Source organism: Brugia malayi (genome assembly GCF_000002995.4).
Source record: "Brugia malayi strain FR3 genome assembly, contig: Bm_v4_Chr1_scaffold_001, whole genome shotgun sequence".
NCBI lineage: Eukaryota > Metazoa > Nematoda > Chromadorea > Rhabditida > Onchocercidae > Brugia > Brugia malayi.
In genome coordinates, this window is record NW_025062475.1 from 13,071,715 (window position 1) to 13,092,346 (window position 20,632).

A 20,632-nucleotide genomic window follows, 5' to 3' on the forward strand; every position below is an offset into this window, starting at 1 on the left:
ATTTTAGAGAGTTATTTGAAATTTTATGGTAGAATTAAGTAGTACAGAGTATAAGAATTTACAGTATAAGAAAACAACTACTTATCATTCTATGATCAATAAAGTTCATTGCATTAGGCTAATAGAATGAGATTAATTAATTCAACTTTGACAAATGTGGCTCAATGAAGATCCTTTGAAAGTTGGCATTATCATTAACACTACTGTTGTTAATTATCATTGATAAACAAAAGATTGACACACCGAATGATTGGGTTGGTTGACCTCTCAGTTGTAATGATTGATACATATGGCAATAAATATTATATATATACAAAGTTTGTTATTGTTGTTGTTGTTTACATTTATATAAATAATCTAAAAGAGCAATTAGTCAGCTAACTTTTTAAACAAGAATAAACGAATTTATTCATCAATCAACTATTATCTCTTCAAAAAGCTTATTTTTTGGTTCTATGTTATAAGGCAAGCTATCTTCTTTGATAATCTTTCTCAGATGTATATTTGAATATCCATTGCTGATAATTGATGACTTTAATTTTTTTTTTTTTTTTTTTTCTTATAGAAGGGATTTGGAGACATTCCATTTAATAAATGAGAATGAGAGAGAGAGAGAGAGAGTGAAATAAAGAAGGGACAAAATGAATAAATCATTGTCATTCTAAGTGAGCAAAAAAAAAAAAAAGGGAGAAATACAAGAAACCGATTAAAAATATACTATTTGATGTTTAGTCGATTTAAAATATTCATAATCAACTTGTCAAGTTTATTTTATTCATTAGATTATTAGATTAAAATTAGATTCATTTTGTCTTTTCCCTTTTAAGTTTAAAAAAAAAAAAAAATGCTTCAAATATATATTATGTATATGTAGACAAAGAATTTTCAAATCAAAATTTTTAGTTTACTTTTCTATTTTAGCAAACTTCGGGAAATATTTTATGTCTTTTTTGTTAACGGTCTCTCTCTCTCTCTCTCTCTCTCTCTCTCCCTCTCTTTTATCATTAATTACAAGATGATCTATGAAGCATTAATCAAAAATTTTGAGCTATTTTTTTTGGCGGATTCCTTAACAAATGTAAGAATTAGAAATTTTTTTACATTAACACATTTCTTCGCAACACAGTTAAATTATTTGTGACTGAAAATCATTACAATGTAAACAACATTCCAGGTATGTCAATGTATACGTATGTAATTTCCTCATTACAATCAATGGAAACTGGAAAATTTGATCGATGATCACATAATATAAACAGAAATGAAAAAAAAAAAAAAAGAAAGAATCAGAACTAAGTATATTTTTAAGTTTTAAGCAAAAAATTAGCATAGATTAATTAATTAATTAATTGATTGATTGAGACATTGATCGAGATCGAGTAAAGTAATTTAAATAAGTAATTAAGTGATAATAATAAGTAAAAAAGTAATTTTAATTTAATCATGAATGAATTTAGATATTTCAATAGAAGTGTTAAATTTTAAATTTATACTTGATTTATCAGAAATATTCAAGAAAAAAATGGAAATAAATTAAAGCTTTAATTAACACTTTTAATACAACAATAAAATAAATTGAATTTTAATTAACACTTTTAATACAACAATAAAATAAAGAAGTAATATGTTAGATTGTATTATATTTAAGTAAAAGTTAGATTAAATTTGCAATGTATAAAATAGCGATCAAAGATTTTTATTTGATTTAAATAATTTGCATTGAAAAATTTTTTTATTCTTCCATTAATGAAAGATCATCTTGAATTTCATTCTTCTTGACTCATATTCATTCCAAATATCAATTTCAAAGCAATGTCCCCGAAGAAATAACCATTTCATTGCATTGCGGAGAGAGAGAGAGGGAGAGAGAGAGAGAGAGGGAGAGACGAGAAAGGAAGGGAAAGCGGAAGAGAAAATAGAACGATGACGAATTGATTTGTAATTTTATCAAAGAAATTGATCAAATAAATTGAACAATATAGAAATAATATTCAGAAATTAATATATTCATTTATCAAATTTATTACTAATAAATTTGATAAACATTTTATATTTAATTGCACAATGTTGCATAATTTTCTCTCTCTCTCTCTCTCTCTCTCTGTCCTCTCTCTCTTTATGCAAACATTTTATTATCATTATGTTTCTCTCTCATTTTAATTGAAAAATTTACCTAATAATTTATTAAAAAATTACTTTCAAATAGGTACAATTATACTCTGTAAAAACTGAGAAACTATAAGCGATCAATAATTTATAAAAAAAAATTTGAAATTGTTAAAATGAAAATAATCCATTTCAATCATATATAATTTTTATTTTATTGTTTGTTTAGAAATTAAAATACAAATAGATGAAAATAAATATTTCAAATGAATGTATTTGAGAAAGAAACAGTGAAAAAATTTTGCCGAAAAAAAAAAATTTTTTTTTTTTGAAATTACTATGATACCGCTAAATTGCAAACATTTGTAATTAATCTTACCGACACATCTAAGTGTAATACAATGAGATCAAAAGGTCATATTAGAGGTCACATTATTGTACAGCAAATTAGTCAGCCGATAATTCTCTCTCTCTCTCCCTCTCTCTCTCTGTCCCTCTCCCTCTCTCTCTTTCTCTATTTGTCGTGTACATTTTTTATTACAGATTGTTGCTTTTTTTTTTTTTGCATCAATAATTTGAAGATAGCAAAACAGGTAAATGAATAAATTCAAATTTGTAAGATTTAATTACATTTCGTAAATAAAATTTAAGTTAATAAATTAGTAAGAAGAAAAAGTAAAAAGAAATAATTGATGAAAATTAGTAGCAAATTGTAATCTTCCATCTATCATCTATTTAGTTAATGTCTTATCTAGCAGAAGAATTGTTTACATTCTGCTAAACATTGTAAACAAATCACTTCTGTGGACATTTTATTAAAACTAATATATATCTTTTATTAACCGCAAAATATATATCAATAATGAAAAGGTGTGAATATTTTCTTCCACTCATAATTAATGAATTTTATTGTTTAGAAGAGAATTTTATCATAACAAATTGTATTTAACAATAAATGCAACCAACAATTTTAAATACTTTTATTAAAATAATTTATGCAAAAATAATCAATGAATTATTGCAATAAAAATTTTTAAAATAATTTTTGTTGCAAAAATGTGGAAAATTTGAAATTTCTATTTGAAATGAAATGAATGAACATTGATAAACAACTAAAAAGTACACATTTCGTGATGATATTTAATAATGAAAAAGAATAAATCACAGAAATGATAGAAAAGTAATTTCACTTTTTTTTTTTTTTGAAAAAAAAAAAAAGATCTTATTTAATGGGAGGTTTTCATTATCAGTGAAGTAATCAATTCAAAAAAAAAAAAAATAAAATAGAAATATTTTCAACTGTAAATAACCTTTTTTTTTTTTTAAAAAAAAAGAAATCATTTGTTAATGTAGAAATTGTAATATGTTTCCTTAATTAATTAACATCAATTTTTAATTTAATTTTCTACTTTTCTTGATGAATGGTCATCACCTAAAAGCAAATGTTAATTTTGAAAAAAAAAAAAAAAAAAAAAAGAAGAAAAAGTATAAAATAGAATTTAGCATTTTGAACAAAAAATATTGAAAAAAAAAAAAAAAAAATACATAAAAAATGTGATTCGATTAAGTGAAGAATAAAACAATTTGAATAAATTTAATGCTATAATTTGAAAAAAAAAATTTAATTTTTATATTTATTATTACATAATTTATAATATTGTATGCTAATCACTTTATTACTTTAACTTTACTTTACTTTACCTACTATAAGTAAAGTATTTTGTAATTTAATTACTATATAATTTAATTTATCTATTATCACATATTTTATAATATATATGCTAAATTGATTACTTTTTTACTAAAATATATTCCACATTTAATCAAATTCATTCATTACATTATGATTACAATTCTATTTGTTTATTTTTTTTTTATTTTGCAACAAATTTATTTGTTTGTTTATTTGTTTACTTATTTATTTTCTGATTAATAGATTACCATATAATTTTTTATGCTATTTCAATAGTAATATTTTAACATTTAATAAATTACTGAGAAAGTTTGCTTCTTTTTTTTTTTCTCCTTTAGGTAATTATTAGTGATATTAATTAGGATGACGTCATCACGCAATATAGTAAGTTAAATTAGCGCGCAACCAAAATTGCACCACAAAAAAAAGGAGGAATGCATGATGAGTCATCGAGAGGCGATGCAAATAGCAATCGTTCCCGTTCCCATGCAGCTGCATTGTCCTGCATGTCTGTGCATGCAGACAGCAGCATGCACCATTCTTGGAATAGATGGCAATGTCTGTGTATGTCTGTGTATGTCAGTGTGTATGTGTGTGTGTGTGTGTGTGTCTGTTCCCGCCAGTGAATTTATTTGAAATGAGCCAATAGGATGAAAGGAATGGAGAATTTAAACCAATGAATGAGCGCAGCTCTGAGCACATCCACCCACGCACTATCACTTCCCCAAACATGGCATTCTGGCATGAAAAGAGTGCACGAAAATGAGAGGAGTAGACGAGCAGACTGCGCGGGACTGTCACGTTTGCATGTGTGTCTCTCTGTCTCTTTTTCTCTGCACAACGAAGAATGTCTGAATGTTCGTCCGGTTGGATTATTTTGTGGTGGTGGTTGATGGTGCTGAGTGGTTGCTTGGATCATTTTTGTCTGACGTCCTTTCCCTGTTTCAATTTGTTGAATTTGCAATGGTCAAGGTGTGATCATTGGTACCGCGGTGTATTTTCTGGTACAAATAATAGATGACAAAGTGATTTTTTTTGTTTTTCTTTATATAAAATTAACAGAAATCTATCTCTGATTTTTTTTGTCTCTCAAAAAAGGTAGAAGGAAATTTTTTGTTTTAGCAGAAATATTCGAAAGTATTTTTTTTTTTTTTTTTTTGGAATTTAACTGAAATTTCGGTCGAGGATTTTTAATGGAGATTGAATTTGTACAAAAAGTTTTCTTAGAAATGAATTATTCTTTGATTACAGTTATTGCTGAACTTTTTTTTTCTGGAAGACAAATTGTAGTGAGGACACTTTACTGAAGATGAGTCATCATTTGAATCCATTTAGACACTTCGACAGATTAACTTCTTGATGACCGAAGTATTCTAAATTCATTTTTCATACTTTGTACAGAAAAGGTGAAAGTGGAAGGTTATCGTCAGTGATAAATTCGTTGGCTGAAATTGAATAGCTCCTATTCAATTTTTGAAATCGAATTCAATTTCAAAAACTGACTGACATTGAAATGTGCGAGGTATCATTTTTGCAAAAAATGAGGAAATGTTTATGTAGAGAGGTCAGCGTAGGGTTAATTGTTCATAGCAAAGAATTAGGATATTATCTTAACTTTGTTTGTATGTTGCTAGTTCATAATTCACATTCCATGCTTCACATTTACTCCTCTATCGTAGTACCACTTTTTCCAACAATATTGAGCAAACTTTCACCGAAGAATGCTGTTCTTCGCGGAAAATTAGGTTGCGTTTATCATTTTAATGTATTATGACAAATTTTTGAAATATTTATCAGCATGGCTGTCAGAGATAGTAAACTGTTGAACGACCCAAAAACTTTCCAGTTATCAATCTTATGACATATTTCGCTTTTATTTCATCCAGTATTGATCTTATTTGGTTACAATAAAGCATTTTCAGAATAAATGAAGGATTGATATAAGTATGAATTCATTTCTTTATGAAATTGGTGTAATTTGATATCTATTCCCTATGTGACTTCATCCAATAAAACAGTTATCGATTAAATATTATGTTTAAATGAATGAATGGATGGATTTCAAATAAGAATTTTGTTCGATGTCTTCTAATAGCATCTATAGATGCTGGCAAATAGCCATTAAGTTAAAATTAGTACATCTGGATAGTAGTGAAGAATTTCTTTTAACTATAATATCATTTCTGTGATACAATAGTATTTGTAAGTCATAGGATTTTGAAGTCTAAAGTTTGAATTTCTAACGCACATTATTTGGTACTTTAAGGGATTTTGTATGGACGAAGCTTTTTCCTTCTATTTTATCTCATTCTTAAAAGTTGTGAGTTGGATTAATGATTATTCATGATGTCGTCATCTCTTTAGAAATCAATTCTTCTTGTTCTATTTTTTTCGAGAATTTTCTATGTACAGTAATCAGTATAGAATGCTTTTATTTATCAATTGGAATGAATTTGATGCTGAATATCTGATTCGGAATGCATGATTTTGTAATCTTTAGTTTTCTACAGTCATAGAACTTATTATTAAACACATTTTGGTTATAAAATTTTTGTCAATATTTTATTTTATCGTTATCGGTTCTAATTTCTTTTTTCTCCTTTTATCAATTTTTATAGTCTTTGTTCAGTGATGATGATGATGATGATAGATGATGATAGATGACATTGCTTGTCGCATTCTAAATTCCAATCTTATGTGTACAGTAACATATTTCTAAGCAAAAAGATGTTTTTATGATAGGATCGAATAAGATAAGCTCTGGAAGTTCTTCCTTAATGATAAAGATAAGAAGAATTATGCTGTTAGTCAGTAATGAGTTGTAATTACAAGTTATTGTTGGAGAAACTGAAGAGAGTTAATGGAATTCGTTTTTACTTCAATGGGAGGGAGGAGAGAGAGAGAGAGAGAGAGAGAGATTTGAGGCTAGTGATTGGTATCCTGTAATCATGACATTGTATTGAGTATGCTATAGTATATTTCATTACTGTGATAGCGCAAAATTTAATTCAATTTGAAGTTTAAATTCATTTTGATAATGAAACTAATGTGTGTGTGTGTGTGTGTATATGAGTGCAATGTGCATTTATTATTTGGGATAAATTCTTATGGTATGCCAACAATTTATGTAATTCTTTCGTACTGTCATTCTCTCTTCCTTCCTTTTCAACTCTCTTTTTGTCTTGGTTCCGTAAATATACATCATGTAATTTCTTTCACCTGATAATATACATTTTTTTTTTGGATTGGAAAGCTCAAAAGGAGTTAAAAATTTAAAGACTGGAGTATTTGAGAGTTTCTGGGATGAGTGTTATGTATGTATAACAATGATTCCATGGTTTTAGAATTGGCACATATGAGATTAAGGAATGTAATTTGGTCTTTTGTCGGAGGAATAATTTCCTGAATTATATAAGGAGGAGAAATAATAGTAGGAGAAGGAGGAAGAATTTGATTGTGGTGTAGATGGGAAGCCAGTCATGAATGCTTTCTCAAACATGATCATTGTCTTCTCTTTTCATTATTTTCAGTCGCATTTATTTAGGAATGGGAGGGGAGGTGTAGGGTAGGTAGATAAGTGATGATGGTTATGTTTGCCATTGATTGTTCGAACATTAAATGGTCATTGTATACTGGATGGACTAGAATGACATTTTCGTTTTCATTGATTGTGAGGAAAATGTCACTGGTCAAATACTGGTTTTTTTTTTTCACTATTAAAGTGTTAGCTAGATAGTTTATAAATAGAGCTTCTTACGTATTCGTTCCCTATTCCATTTCTTTAGAATAAGCATTATGGGATTATAGAGAGAAAAGAAAGGAAAAGGACTTTTCATACACCATTTGTGGCGGCTACTTTTTGATTCCATCTCTTTCCTCTGTTTCTTTTCTTCCAGACACATATGCTGAAATAATATATTCGTAATTCTGGATCGTTTCTTTTCATACTTTCACTTCATCTTCTTGAATTGTTTGAATTATTCTTCTATATAATTATCCCTTGTAATGTTATTATATCTTTTAGTATTATTTATCATTCTTTGAACAGACGTAACACCTAGCTGTGACAGGTTTGCATGGCATTATAGTTTGATGATTTCTCTTGCAGCAAATATCTCGTAATAGAGGTTTGTGCCGTGACAGTGCATATCACGATATCGGTAGTATAAAAATATAGGAATAAAAAATGTGTGACGACGACGTTGCGGCTCTTGTAATCGACAATGGTTCTGGCATGTGCAAAGCTGGTTTCGCTGGTGATGATGCTCCACGTGCTGTTTTTCCATCTATTGTTGGTCGCCCGAGACATCAAGGTGTAATGGTTGGAATGGGGCAAAAGGTAGATATTTATTTGCAGTTTTTCATGAGAGCGTTAGTTTTTGGCAAATTTTCCTGGTTTCATTTAATCTCTCGTAGAGTTCGACAAGCTTTTGATAAGATGGTTTCATGTTAACGCCATATTTGGTGCTTTGACTCATAAGTTCGAGTACATATGCGGATTCCAGGATTCGTATGTCGGTGATGAAGCTCAGTCGAAACGAGGTATTCTCACGCTGAAATATCCGATCGAGCATGGCATTGTGACCAACTGGGATGATATGGAAAAGATTTGGCATCATACATTTTATAATGAATTGCGTGTAGCACCAGAAGAGCATCCAGTTTTATTGACGGAAGCACCACTGAATCCAAAGGCAAATAGAGAAAAGATGACACAAATTATGTTTGAAACCTTTAACACCCCAGCTATGTACGTTGCAATCCAGGCTGTGCTATCCCTATATGCTTCTGGTCGTACAACTGGTATTGTGCTTGACACTGGTGATGGTGTTACACATACTGTCCCAATTTATGAAGGTATCTTAATTTTTAATCTCTTATGTTTTTTGTTGTATACCTCAAAAAGTTGCACTGCAATCATAAAATATTTCAGGCTATGCACTGCCGCACGCAATTCTGCGTCTCGATTTGGCTGGTCGTGATCTCACCGATTACCTCATGAAAATTCTTACCGAGCGCGGCTACTCGTTTACGACCACTGCGGAGCGTGAAATTGTTCGGGATATCAAGGAAAAACTGTGCTATGTAGCTTTGGACTTTGAGCAAGAAATGGCTACTGCAGCATCATCATCATCGTTGGAAAAAAGCTATGAACTTCCCGATGGACAGGTCATCACTATCGGCAACGAACGGTTCCGATGCCCGGAGGCACTCTTCCAGCCCTCATTCCTTGGTAATTTTCTTCGTGTAATTGATAAATATTTCAAATGGTTGCCATTAGTATCTTCTGTTTCATTTTAAAAAACTTTGTTTTTTAGGAATGGAGTCTACTGGTATTCATGAAACAACGTACAACAGCATCATGAAGTGCGATGTTGATATCCGAAAAGATCTATATGCGAACACTGTTCTTTCGGGAGGTACTTCGATGTTCCCGGGTATTGCTGATCGTATGCAGAAGGAGATTACTGCACTTGCCCCAAGGTTAGTTGGTTTTGTCAAGATGCAGTAACTTATCGGGACTATGTTTTTGCATTGCATTAACGTGTGCACCGATGTCGGAGGGCGATTAAATTGCTATTCATATTTGCAATATCTGGATAATATTTTTGTATGCTTCTATGTATCTACTAAATATATTTTATTGATGTAGTATAATTTATAACTGAATTCTTTGTTTTAGCACAATGAAAATTAAGATTATTGCTCCACCAGAGCGTAAATATTCGGTTTGGATTGGTGGTTCTATCCTGGCGTCACTCTCCACTTTCCAGCAGATGTGGATCTCGAAGCAAGAATATGATGAATCGGGACCTTCAATTGTTCACCGTAAATGTTTCTAGACTGTTGCTACTATTGCTGCCCCTGCTATTTTCCATCTCTTTTAAACCTCCCAGAAAAGCTATAGCAGCAAATGCAGCAAAAATATTAAGTTAAACTGTCCTTTTACTCGGCCGCACATCCCTTCCACTTATTAATATATCAACCCATTTTACTATACTAGTTTCTTTTGTTTCTGCGATTAAAAATCGGAGTTATATTACAAAATTCTGGACCTGAATTATTTCCCGTCTTTTTTTTTTTTGTTTTTTTTTTTCTTTTATTAGACTTCCTACTGATGTCTTTTGACTATTCTCTTATATAGACATGGAAATATCGTTCGAGCTTAATGAAAAATTTCCACTCACATTCCCACAAAGGATATTTGGCTCTTCCATTTCCTTTTTATATCTGTTTTCTCAAGGAAAATAACATTCCTGAACTTCATGTTCATCTTTTTGCTGCGTTCTTTTTGAAGGGTAACGACGGATTATACTCCTATTGAAAGGACTGTAAGATTTTGAAATAATTTGAATTTCTTCAGATTTAGTTTTCCTGTGACGGAATAAAGAATGCCCTCCCTCCACTTATCCACATATTTTTATCTTCATCCATCCACCTGTCCTCGTCAATTTTTTCCTATTTTTTCTCTTTTTCTCCATTCCTCGTTCCTAAAAAGTGTTTGGTTTTTGTTGTTTCTTTTTAAGCTAAGAATTTTTGGGCATATTCGCTCGTTGATGTTTCTTCATTTTATTCTCTTTTTGTCGTTATCATTTATTATAATCGACATATTTTTTTTCCTCTTTTTTGTTTCCTTGAAAATAATATGTAATAAAACGTTTTGAAGGTTTTTTCTTTTTCGTAAAATTCATTTATCCGTTGGCTGTAACAAAGCGTTTTTTAACGTCTTAGGTGGTCAGAAAAATGACATTTTTTTTTTTTTTTTTTTGGAACTATGTGTTAACATATTGAAATGAAGAAGTGTATGGTCGTAAAATCATATGAAATGTGTTAATTACCACCAAAGATGAGTGATTTCATCATTTCGACACGGAAAAGGGATGGAGTTGAAAGATTTATTGGAAGTGTAGAAATGAGCTTAAAATTTGCACAAGGAGAGGGCGAGAATCTGAAAAGGAAGTAATAGTAATGTTTTTGGGAATGAACACTGACTGTTCCTACCACAATGCGAAGGGACGTGTTCGGAGTTGTTAGAGACGTGTTGGTATGTGGTGAAGATTTTAAAGTATTCAGAGAGTGATTAGAGGCGCACTTTGTATGACAAATGCGCTTCTTTCAAACTTGAATTTTTCGGTGGATTCAAAGCTAAGCCTGTTGAAATTATAACTAAGGCAGTGGTACACTGTGAAACTTTCGTTCCATTGAAATTGGATTGAAATTTCAAATATGCAAATTGTGTGTCTGGTAATTTGTGTTGATTGTAAGATTGATTCAGCACAATCTAATTAATTTTTGCGATTTTACTGCAATGTTTAATCTCGAAATGAATTTAATTTATGCTGGATAGTAATTGTTAAAAGATTTGCAGGGTGATTTCTGATTTGATTTCACAGAAAATTAGAAATAGTTATCGTGTTGCTAAAATGTGTGCTAATCCAGCAGAGTCTTCCATTCGAGAATATTTGAGCAAACGAAAACGTCGAACGAATGATAGTCAGCAGTGTACAGCTAATCAAAAATATTTAACTCGATCAACTGGTGAATATTCTGTCAAAAATTTATTTCATGAACTTTTATAAATATTTTGTAAAGTTATTTCATTTCATAAATTTCAACCATTCTATAAATTACTGTTGAAAAATAGATTAAGTATGGCTCAAATTAATAAGTATGTATTAAAAATAAGGAAGTATAATTACTCTGAATACTATCTTAAGTTAATGGATAATTAAAGCATAAGAATAGCTCATTATTTCTGAAATTTGCTAATACATTCGGAAAATTTGCAAATTTTTGGATGAATTTTTTTTGCCCTAATTTATGCTATATTATGAATAGATAATGGTGGATTATCGTCTAAAAGGCTTTCGCTAAAGTTAAATAATCAGTCGCTCAATTATACGGATTTATTAATTTGTGGATATATGATTAAGTTACCACCAAATATACAACCGTATGCTACGCAGCGAACAATGATTGCAAAAATTCTTATCTCTTTAAAGAATAAACTTAATGCGCTGATTGAAAGCCCAACAGGAAGTGGTTGGTTTATTAGTTAAAATTTTGATTTGAAGAATTTTTCAAACTTCGAGTTTTTTATATGATGTTGTAAACTGCTGAAAACAAACTTAAGTGGAGAATAATACAATAATTCCTGTATAAAGTAATTGCAGTATAAAATTTCCACTGATTCAGCATTTGTTATATTTTAAGTTTTTTCAAATTATTGTGTTTAATTTTTTTTTTTCACTGTTTACAGCATTTTCAACCAGAAAGAAATTTAAATGATTTAGGTAAAACACTTGGACTTCTGTCAGCAAGTTGTGCTTGGCTTGAAAGATACAAAAAGGAACGAACGCAATCACGTGATGAATGCAAAGCATGTCATAATGGTAGTGGTAATGGACATTCTGGTAATAAAACTTTAGATCAAAGCACATTATTTGGAGAATTAAATGGTGTTGATTTAAGCGATAACAATAGTAAAGGTATGAATACAGCCGAATGTTCATGTGATACTCAATCATTTTCTACAAGTAAGTCATTTTTACCAATTGTTGGGAGATAATATTTTAATGTAGATTTAAAACTAGTAATGATCTCTTTAATGTAAATTAGAATTAATGAAAGATAATTCTTTTCATTCAGAAATAACCAACAACTGTTGTGTGGCAGATATTGATGTACTTGACAGTATGAAAGTTAAATTATAAATAACTACTGAAAAACCATGTGCAAGTATTACCTGATTTAAACCTCTAATATATTACAATTGACGGAATGTTTTAGATGTTTGAGAGGAGGAACAGTTACTTCATTATGCATACATTTTTTGTTGCAGGTGAAGTGTTATATTTCTTTTTTTTTTTTTTTTTCAGTAGAAGATGAATTTGAGAATGATTTTCGCTCAGTTGCAAGCTCGCCAGTTGTTTCAAATAAAGTGAGCTATCTGTTTATAAATTACTTTACGAAAAATTAATAATTGTTGCGTTTATTATATGAAATACATTAGAATTAATTCTAATATGTGATTTTCTATTATTTAATATAACGTATTCTAATGTTTAATATAATCGTATAATTCTAATATTTAAAATAATATAAATTTATAGTTGGAAGGAGCTACCTTACTGGATGATAGTAAATTGTCGACGAAAGATGTGACGGAGGAAAGCCACACTTGTTTACCGTAAGATTATGTTAAGAATATTTCTTCCATTCATGTTTTAGAATTTCTAATCGTTACTTTGTATTGAACGATTGACCATTGCATTAATGAACAATGAGCTAAGCGTAGTGAATTTAATACGATAACTTTCATGATCTTTCCGCTAAGTATACATATTCCGAAATACTTATTGCTTATTTCAGACGTGTAACAATATACTATGGAACGCGAACACATAAACAAATTAGCCAAGTGGTAAAAGAATTTTCACGCTTGCCATATAGTCAAGATGGAGTCATTAAGTAATGTTTTATTGATATTGTGTAATACAACTTAACGTAATTTCACTTATACAAATTTCACTTTCTATTGTTTGCAGCGCCTTTATTAGTATTTTGATTTATCTCACTGGATTCAACAAGAAATTTAAATTAGAACTTAACAGAACAAGATATAAAATGATAAATAGCGTCATTAGAGTATCTTTACAATTGAGCACGTCGTTAAGAATAGGCAAAAATTCTTTTGACATTTTTTTCCAATTAAGGAAATTTCTAGAGACATGTTCTACACAGACAGTCATCCAATTTCGAACAGTCTGAATTCATCCTTCAAAAATCGAATTGTTATAGAAATGGAATCAGTGATAATCTTGTCTTGTTCTTTAAAGGACCATTTAACTTTTAATGATATGAAATAAATACTGCTAACAATAGGCTCACTCTCATTTATTATTAATTTTGTCAATCAAAAATAATTTCATTTTTAAAATAAGGGTGATTTTTTGCAGACATACAATACTGGCAAGTCGTGAATATATGTGTATCAATCCAGCAATACAAGTTAATGATGATATCAATAGTAAATGTAAAGAATTCATATCTTCGGATGGGGTAATTTAAAATTTTGCTTTAATTTATACAGCTAGACAAATGTTGCTACATATCTAAATTTGCACAGTATTCTCACATTATTTTAAGCGATTCTTAAATTTAAAATCAGATTTGATTAGATTGGTTGTTCATACAAAAATGCAATGCGTGGGAAATATGAAAAACCGGGCGCAATACGACGTTTAATAGCACAAACTACTCGAAAAGTGAATTATGTCTGGGATGTAGAAGATCTTGTTGAAGCACTAAAATGTTCCACACCATCACTTTGTCCCTATTTCTCAACTGCTCGAGTGCTTATCGATGATGCTGATATTATTTTTTGTCCATTCTCTTATTTAATTGGTATGTATCCTTTATGATATTTATGCTTGTGTAAGACTTGACATGTTGAAGTTTTGAGAAATTAATAGAGAATACTCTAATTTTCTCTAGTCTTATCATTAATAAAGTGATATATTACCCAATAAAATTTTTGTAGATCCTATCGTTCGTACGAATTCTGGTTTAAGCCTAAAAAACACAATAGTTATTCTTGATGAAGCGCATAACGTGGAAGATGTTTGTCGTGAAGCCGTTAGTTTTACATTCATGGAGCGTGAACTGGTTGGTGCAGCTGCAGATTTATATGAGAAAGGTTAGAAAATTTATAGCCTAAGAAATATTTGTTGTTTGTTATCTTCTTTGGGACTTAAGGTTTTTTTTTATTGCAGTGGAAAATCTTTTCAGCAACAGAACTTGAAAAAGAACTTGCAAAAGTGGATGCTAAAATTGTTGCGGAAGAAGGATTGATTGAAACACAAGACAACAGGGCGGGAAGATATAAGGAGTGTTTGGAAATATTGAAGGGCCATTTTAAAACAGTTGGTGTTGAATCAAATTAGATCGATTATGATGACTTTCCCGGAAACACTTTGTTTTTGTAGAAAGCTAAAATAGTGATATTTTCATAGTTATTTTATAAAAAGGATATATAAATAATATTGTATAACTTTTTCAGGTAATTAGTTTCTTAAATAAGATATTGGATTGGTTTGTGAATGTATCATCAAATGCTCTTCAATCGGCACCGATGAAAAATGATCGACTTACCTATACTTTTAACTGGGAGAAGCTTTTCACAACGTTTGCGAATAATGATTTGAATATATTTGACAAAACCGGCAAAGGGACTGCTTATTCAGGTCTACTGGTAAGATGTCGTTTCAAAAAACTGATATTATCAGCCTATTGTGAAGTTTTTAAAAATAGGATTCTACATCGCTTTTTTGAATGCTTAAGGATTTGACTTCAGATAATTCTATAGGTGATTCCTAGAATTGACAGTTTGGAAGAATTCGTATTGATTTTGTTTTCGGAGTTTATTTATGAAAAACACTGATTTGTGGATTAATTTTTGATTCCTACTTTGTATTATATTATTCGAATTTAGCCTTAGTAAGCACTGCTATACATAGCTTGGCTACTACATAACAACTGTTGTTTTAAGGCGTAAAAAGAAAAAGTTTTTTTATGAAAAGGCGAATCTAGAACTTATATAGATCAGTGTTACTTTAGTATTACTCGTCAATATCAATAAAAAGTGGTTTAAAGTTAACTGTTTTCTTCAGGAAGCATTTATATCTATTACCGATACGGGTAATGAAAATGATGAGTTTCAATCCTACTTAAAGTATTACAAGCCATTTGCTTCAACAGCTGTTTGTGTGGAAAAATTTCTATATTTTTTTAAAGCATATTTTCGGGATGACAATCGTACTGCATATAAGTAAGTTCTTAATCAAAAATTATTGATAATAATGTTGCGAAATAGTTTCAATGTCTTTACAATTCTTTTTGTGCTAAAATATTGTCGAAAATGATTTTTACATTAATTTTTTGCAGATTATTTGTATGTATTGATAAGCCATTTGTTCCATATGCGCAATCAAATCTTTTCGATATTACTAAGAATTCATCAGATAGCGTTTGTTTGATTTGCTAATTTCTTTTTTTTTTTTTTTGCGTATGAATTGAAAATATAGGAAAAGATAGGTAGTGTGCGCTACATATGCGGTTTAAGGAATGAACGTTTTGTATGCTGAATAGTATTTTGAAACAAAAGTGTTGCTTATTAATTGAATATGGCAGTTGTGTGCTCAAAATGGATTTGCATTTAGAACAATCAAATACAGTTATCTAAATTTCAGGTCGATATTTTAGATATGAGTTCATATGAGAAAGAAAAGGAAGTATGGTTAGATTCAAAAACACGTCTGAAAGGATATCGCGAAGTGAAATATGGCTATCGTGTTGCTATCAGTTTTTGGTGTATGCGTCCGTCACTGGTTAGAATTATGATGATATGCTCGTTTTCTGAAATAATTATATGATTAAAAAAACTGAATTATAATTTGTTTAGTCCTAGAATTTTGATTTTTTTTTTTCTCATCGAACACTTTTTTTGTTGGATTTAGAATATCAAGATTGTCCCCATCATTTAATATCAAGTCATCACATAGTTTCGGCATTATGCTAATCCACTGTAATTGCCACTGAGCGCAGTTGTCAAACTTTATGATTAAGAGAATCTACACTGATTTAAAAAAGCTGATATAGTTTAATATTTTAGGCATATATAGATGCATTCAAAGGATGTCGCAGTGTTATTTTAGCTTCTGGCACACTCTCTCCGACGGATACTTTTCGTACCGAACTTGGTACTACTTTTCAACAAGAAATGGAAGGAAATCAAATTATACCGGATGAGCAGATTTTCGCTGCAGTTATTCCATCCGTAAGTTTTATTTCAGTCTTTATAACGTCCTTGTTTTGAAAAAAAAGGAAAAAAAAAAGAAAAAAAAAAGCACTAATTGAATTAGTAATAGAAACAGCGTTTTTCTAAGTGTTTCAGGGACCAAGTGGTGAAAAATTGTGTGGAACTTATAGAATTATCAATCGAGATGATCGATTTATACGAGAAATTTCATTGATTCTTAGGTGTACATTTGTTTATTATAGTTGCACAAAGTTATTCTAATTTATTTTATACTTGCAGAAAGTTATTCTACTGTATTTTATAGTTTTAAGAAGATAGGACAAATTTCCAAACTTTTTGAAATGTTTGTTCATTGGTTTCAAATACTATCATATTATTCTTTTTTCATTTTTTATTAGTTAGGTTGCAATTACTCTTTTTTTACTTATTTAGTGAAAAGATATATCGCATCTTTTTTTTCAGTCACGTGTGTAAAATAATACCAAAAGGTGTGTTATGTTTTTTTTCAAGTTATCGTGTCTTGGATCAGATTTATGAATATATGGAAACAACGGGTATTTTAAGGCAGATACAAAATGTCAAGGTAGTTATCATAATTTTAATATCTCTACATTGATCATTTTTTATTATTGTCAAGCACAATCTTTATTGGATCCTGTAACCAAAGCTATGTAATCTTTCTATCAAAATGTTAGATTTTTGTAAGATTAGAAATTGAGCGACACAGTTGTACCTCATCTTCCTTATCAGTTCTTTAAATCACAATCATTAGTTATCATTACTGTTTCATCTCTTTGTCTTTTGTGATAACTATTTCCATAAATATCAGATAGTCAAAAAATGGATGGATAGATAATCTGTCAACAATTAATTTTGTTATTTTCAGCTTGTTTTGAAAGAACCACGTCGTTCATCACTAATGAATACTGTTATGATGCAATATGAAAGGGCGATTGTTAATTCTTTAGATATCGGACCACAGTGCACTGGCGCATTGTTGATGGCAGTTTTTAGGGGAAAGGTAGTTATTTAAAATTCTTGGAATTTTGATACTTAGTATAAAGCTTTTTACCCTCTCAATTCTCGTATTTTAAGTCTTTCTTAAACTTTTTTTTTTTTTTTTTTTTCATACTGATTGCTTTCTAACAAACGTATTTTAAGTAATCGTTATAGTTCTTTTTTTCTTCATTTACTATTGTTTACTTAAATGAAAATGGCGATTTCTGCAAAATAAGTATATTTTATGTTTTCATTGGCTTTTTACCTTAATTCTTGTAATAGATATCGGAAGGTATTGATTTCACTGATGATAGAGCTCGTTGCGTGGTGACCGTTGGTATACCATTTCCCAGTGCTGTGGATGAACAAGTAAGTTTGATAACTTAAAAGTAATAAGTATTCGTTTTTCAATTTTTACTTTTTTTAATGTGACTATTTTTGATCATAATTATATTTCAGGTTATTGAAAAGAAAAAATATAACGATGATTATTGCACGAAATTACAACTCTTATCGGGTGATGAATGGTATACGATGCAAGCATATCGAGCTCTCAATCAAGCTTTGGGAAGGTAAATTGAAATTTTTCATCAGATTTGTGTAATAATTTAATTTGTTATATTATATCTTGTAATCATCTTTGCTAGTCAAAAAATTGTATTTTTAGGAAATTATTTCTGAACAAAGATAATATAACTTTTTAATTTGTATTCGAAATTATTTGAATACAGTTAAGATTGTTGGAACTTTGGTAGTAATATTAAATGACTTTTTACTTTTCCACTTTCATTATAAAAAAAAAAAAAAAGTGATATATTTGTAACTTGTAATGATAGCTTGTAATGCTATTCTTGTTTTGGTAAAATGTATGAAAATTCAGGCTAGATTCATCAGATTTATATCAATTTTTCTTCTAGATATTTATTATTTACAGATGTTTACGGCATCGTTCCGATTGGGGATCGATTTTGATGCTTGACGAACGACTATTGCAAACACAAGCAAATCCAAATGCTAAAAAGATTTCTCGATGGATACGTAAACAGTTGAGACCGTTGACAAATTACGAGCATTTTCTTAACGAATTAGCCAATTTTGTTAACAAAATGGAACTTAAAAATTCTTAGGTAGCTAGTAATAATAACTGTAGTGCTTTTCAGTGTTGTTAATAATGAGAAATAACACTTGTTTTTGAATGTTCCTAGGCTGTTTATAGTTTACGTATGTTTTAGGTTTGAATTTTCATCAGTTTTTGCTACACATTCCTTCCTTTAAATGCGATTTTTTTTGATTTTTAAAATTTAGCAAATCTATGCATAAAAGTAATCCATTCATTTCTTGCCTTATATTATTGTTTAGCTAAATGCCTTCACCTTTACTACAGTTTATAACCTTGATTTTCAGCTTATACTTTACAAATATAATTTTCTTTCTAAATTTACACTTGGATGATAAATAAGGAATAATTCAGACATCGGACAAATAAGAATGAGAAAGAATAGTCACATTTTTCTTGTTTGCATTTATATCTTTTTTCTTTTTGCAAGTGATTTTGAGATTTGGGCTCATGCAAGGCATTAATTGTGTTTTAGTCTTTTTATTAGTCGCAAATAATATATTTCCAAGTTTGTTGTTATGTTTATCTTTGAATGAATTAATTTGATCAGTTACTGCCGATAAATTGTTCTTTTTTTCCTTTTTTTTAAAAAAAATATCATAGTTATCATTCCTGATATATCGGAAATGTCGATTTGAAGGTGTAAATGATAAAACAATTGCTGCAAAGAAGAAAAGATGTGAGTTTGTTATCAGTGATCCTTGGTTTAGAAAGAGAAAGAGATAACAGCAAGTGATTTATTATCACAAAAATGTGAAGTAAGGTAAATGAAGTCATTGTGGATTAGATTACAATCTATCTTCAGCAGAGAATAAACTTAGTTTATCATGATAATGCTTATTTCATAGCAATTTTTGAATGTAATATTTAAACTATAAGTTTCATTATAAAAAAATTTTCCAATAAAATTATAATAAATGGATAAAAATGTGGCAAATGAATTCAGAAATGCCACTGAAATATTACACACTCCATATGTTCGTTTTGTTAAAATGATAAATGTAGCTATTGATATTTAATTATCAACAGCAAAGAAATATTTTATAAATCTATTCATAGTTAATTATTCTCAAATTAATTTATGAATGTTATAGAACAAACTGTACTAATAAGTTCTCAAAGATATTACTCATCATATTTACTCGTTGTTACATTTCATCTAGTATTGCTATTTACGTACATAAATAATTTGAATCAATCAATGAGTAATTATTTTAAAAAAAGAAAGAAAGTGTAAAAAGAAAAAGAAACAGAGAAATTACTCAATTTAACCACAAACATTTTTAATAAATTCATAAAATTGAAATGTGAACAATATTATTTAGTTAGCTTAGCTCTTCTTCTTCTTCTTCTTCCTCTTCCTCTTCCTCTTCCTCTTACCTTTCTCTCGTAACGCTGACGTATATCAGAATTAAACCGGCTTCTCTGATAGCGTTATTCAGGATCTTATCTCTATGTCTTACGCATTTCTTTATGTATGTATGTATGTGTATGTATGTATGTATGTGTGTACGTGTATGTATCCGATCAATGATTTTGATGTTTTATAGGGAAGAAATGGAGGAGGGTAAATGATAAAATAAAATGTTTGGTGAAAATTTTCCAATTAATTTACACTATAGATTTTTGTGTGTGTGTGTGTCTGTTGTTGTTTGTTTGTTTAACTATATGATATTTTGTTAATTTAACAAAACAAATTTAAAAATAGAAGTTTTTTTTTTTTATTTGATAAAAATATTGAAATATATCAGATCATTTGCAACTGTGGCACATTTGACAACCGGTTATTCTCACCTCTTTTTCAGCAAATTATTATTATTATTATTATTATTATTATTATTATTATTATTATTATTACCACTATTTCATTATCATTGATGAATTAATTATTATTATA

The 20,632-nt window shown here is 29.4% G+C and overlaps 2 protein-coding genes across 2 annotated transcripts; both read left to right on the forward strand.

Moving 5' to 3' along the window:
• Nucleotides 1–7,985: 7,985 nt before the first annotated feature.
• On the forward strand, nucleotides 7,986–9,642 carry Bma-act-5 (actin, putative; the record flags this gene model as incomplete). The annotated part of the gene is made up of 5 exons (XM_001894784.1): nucleotides 7,986–8,138; nucleotides 8,305–8,656; nucleotides 8,733–9,032; nucleotides 9,118–9,283; nucleotides 9,483–9,642. The coding sequence occupies 5 exons, from the start codon at nucleotides 7,986–7,988 to the stop codon at nucleotides 9,640–9,642; spliced, it is 1,131 nt and encodes a 376-aa protein (XP_001894819.1).
• A 1,581-nt stretch (nucleotides 9,643–11,223) lies between these two features.
• On the forward strand, nucleotides 11,224–18,745 carry Bma-dog-1 (BRCA1-binding helicase-like protein BACH1, putative; the record flags this gene model as incomplete). The annotated part of the gene is made up of 21 exons (XM_001894785.2): nucleotides 11,224–11,338; nucleotides 11,639–11,842; nucleotides 12,094–12,336; nucleotides 12,679–12,740; nucleotides 12,913–12,989; nucleotides 13,172–13,270; nucleotides 13,759–13,861; nucleotides 13,981–14,206; nucleotides 14,343–14,498; nucleotides 14,591–14,724; nucleotides 14,862–15,053; nucleotides 15,472–15,629; nucleotides 15,746–15,827; nucleotides 16,051–16,188; nucleotides 16,473–16,637; nucleotides 16,755–16,840; nucleotides 17,082–17,202; nucleotides 17,506–17,640; nucleotides 17,901–17,987; nucleotides 18,078–18,190; nucleotides 18,553–18,745. 21 exons carry the CDS (start codon nucleotides 11,224–11,226, stop codon nucleotides 18,743–18,745), a joined length of 2,889 nt encoding a protein of 962 aa, XP_001894820.1.
• Nucleotides 18,746–20,632: the final 1,887 nt, after the last annotated feature.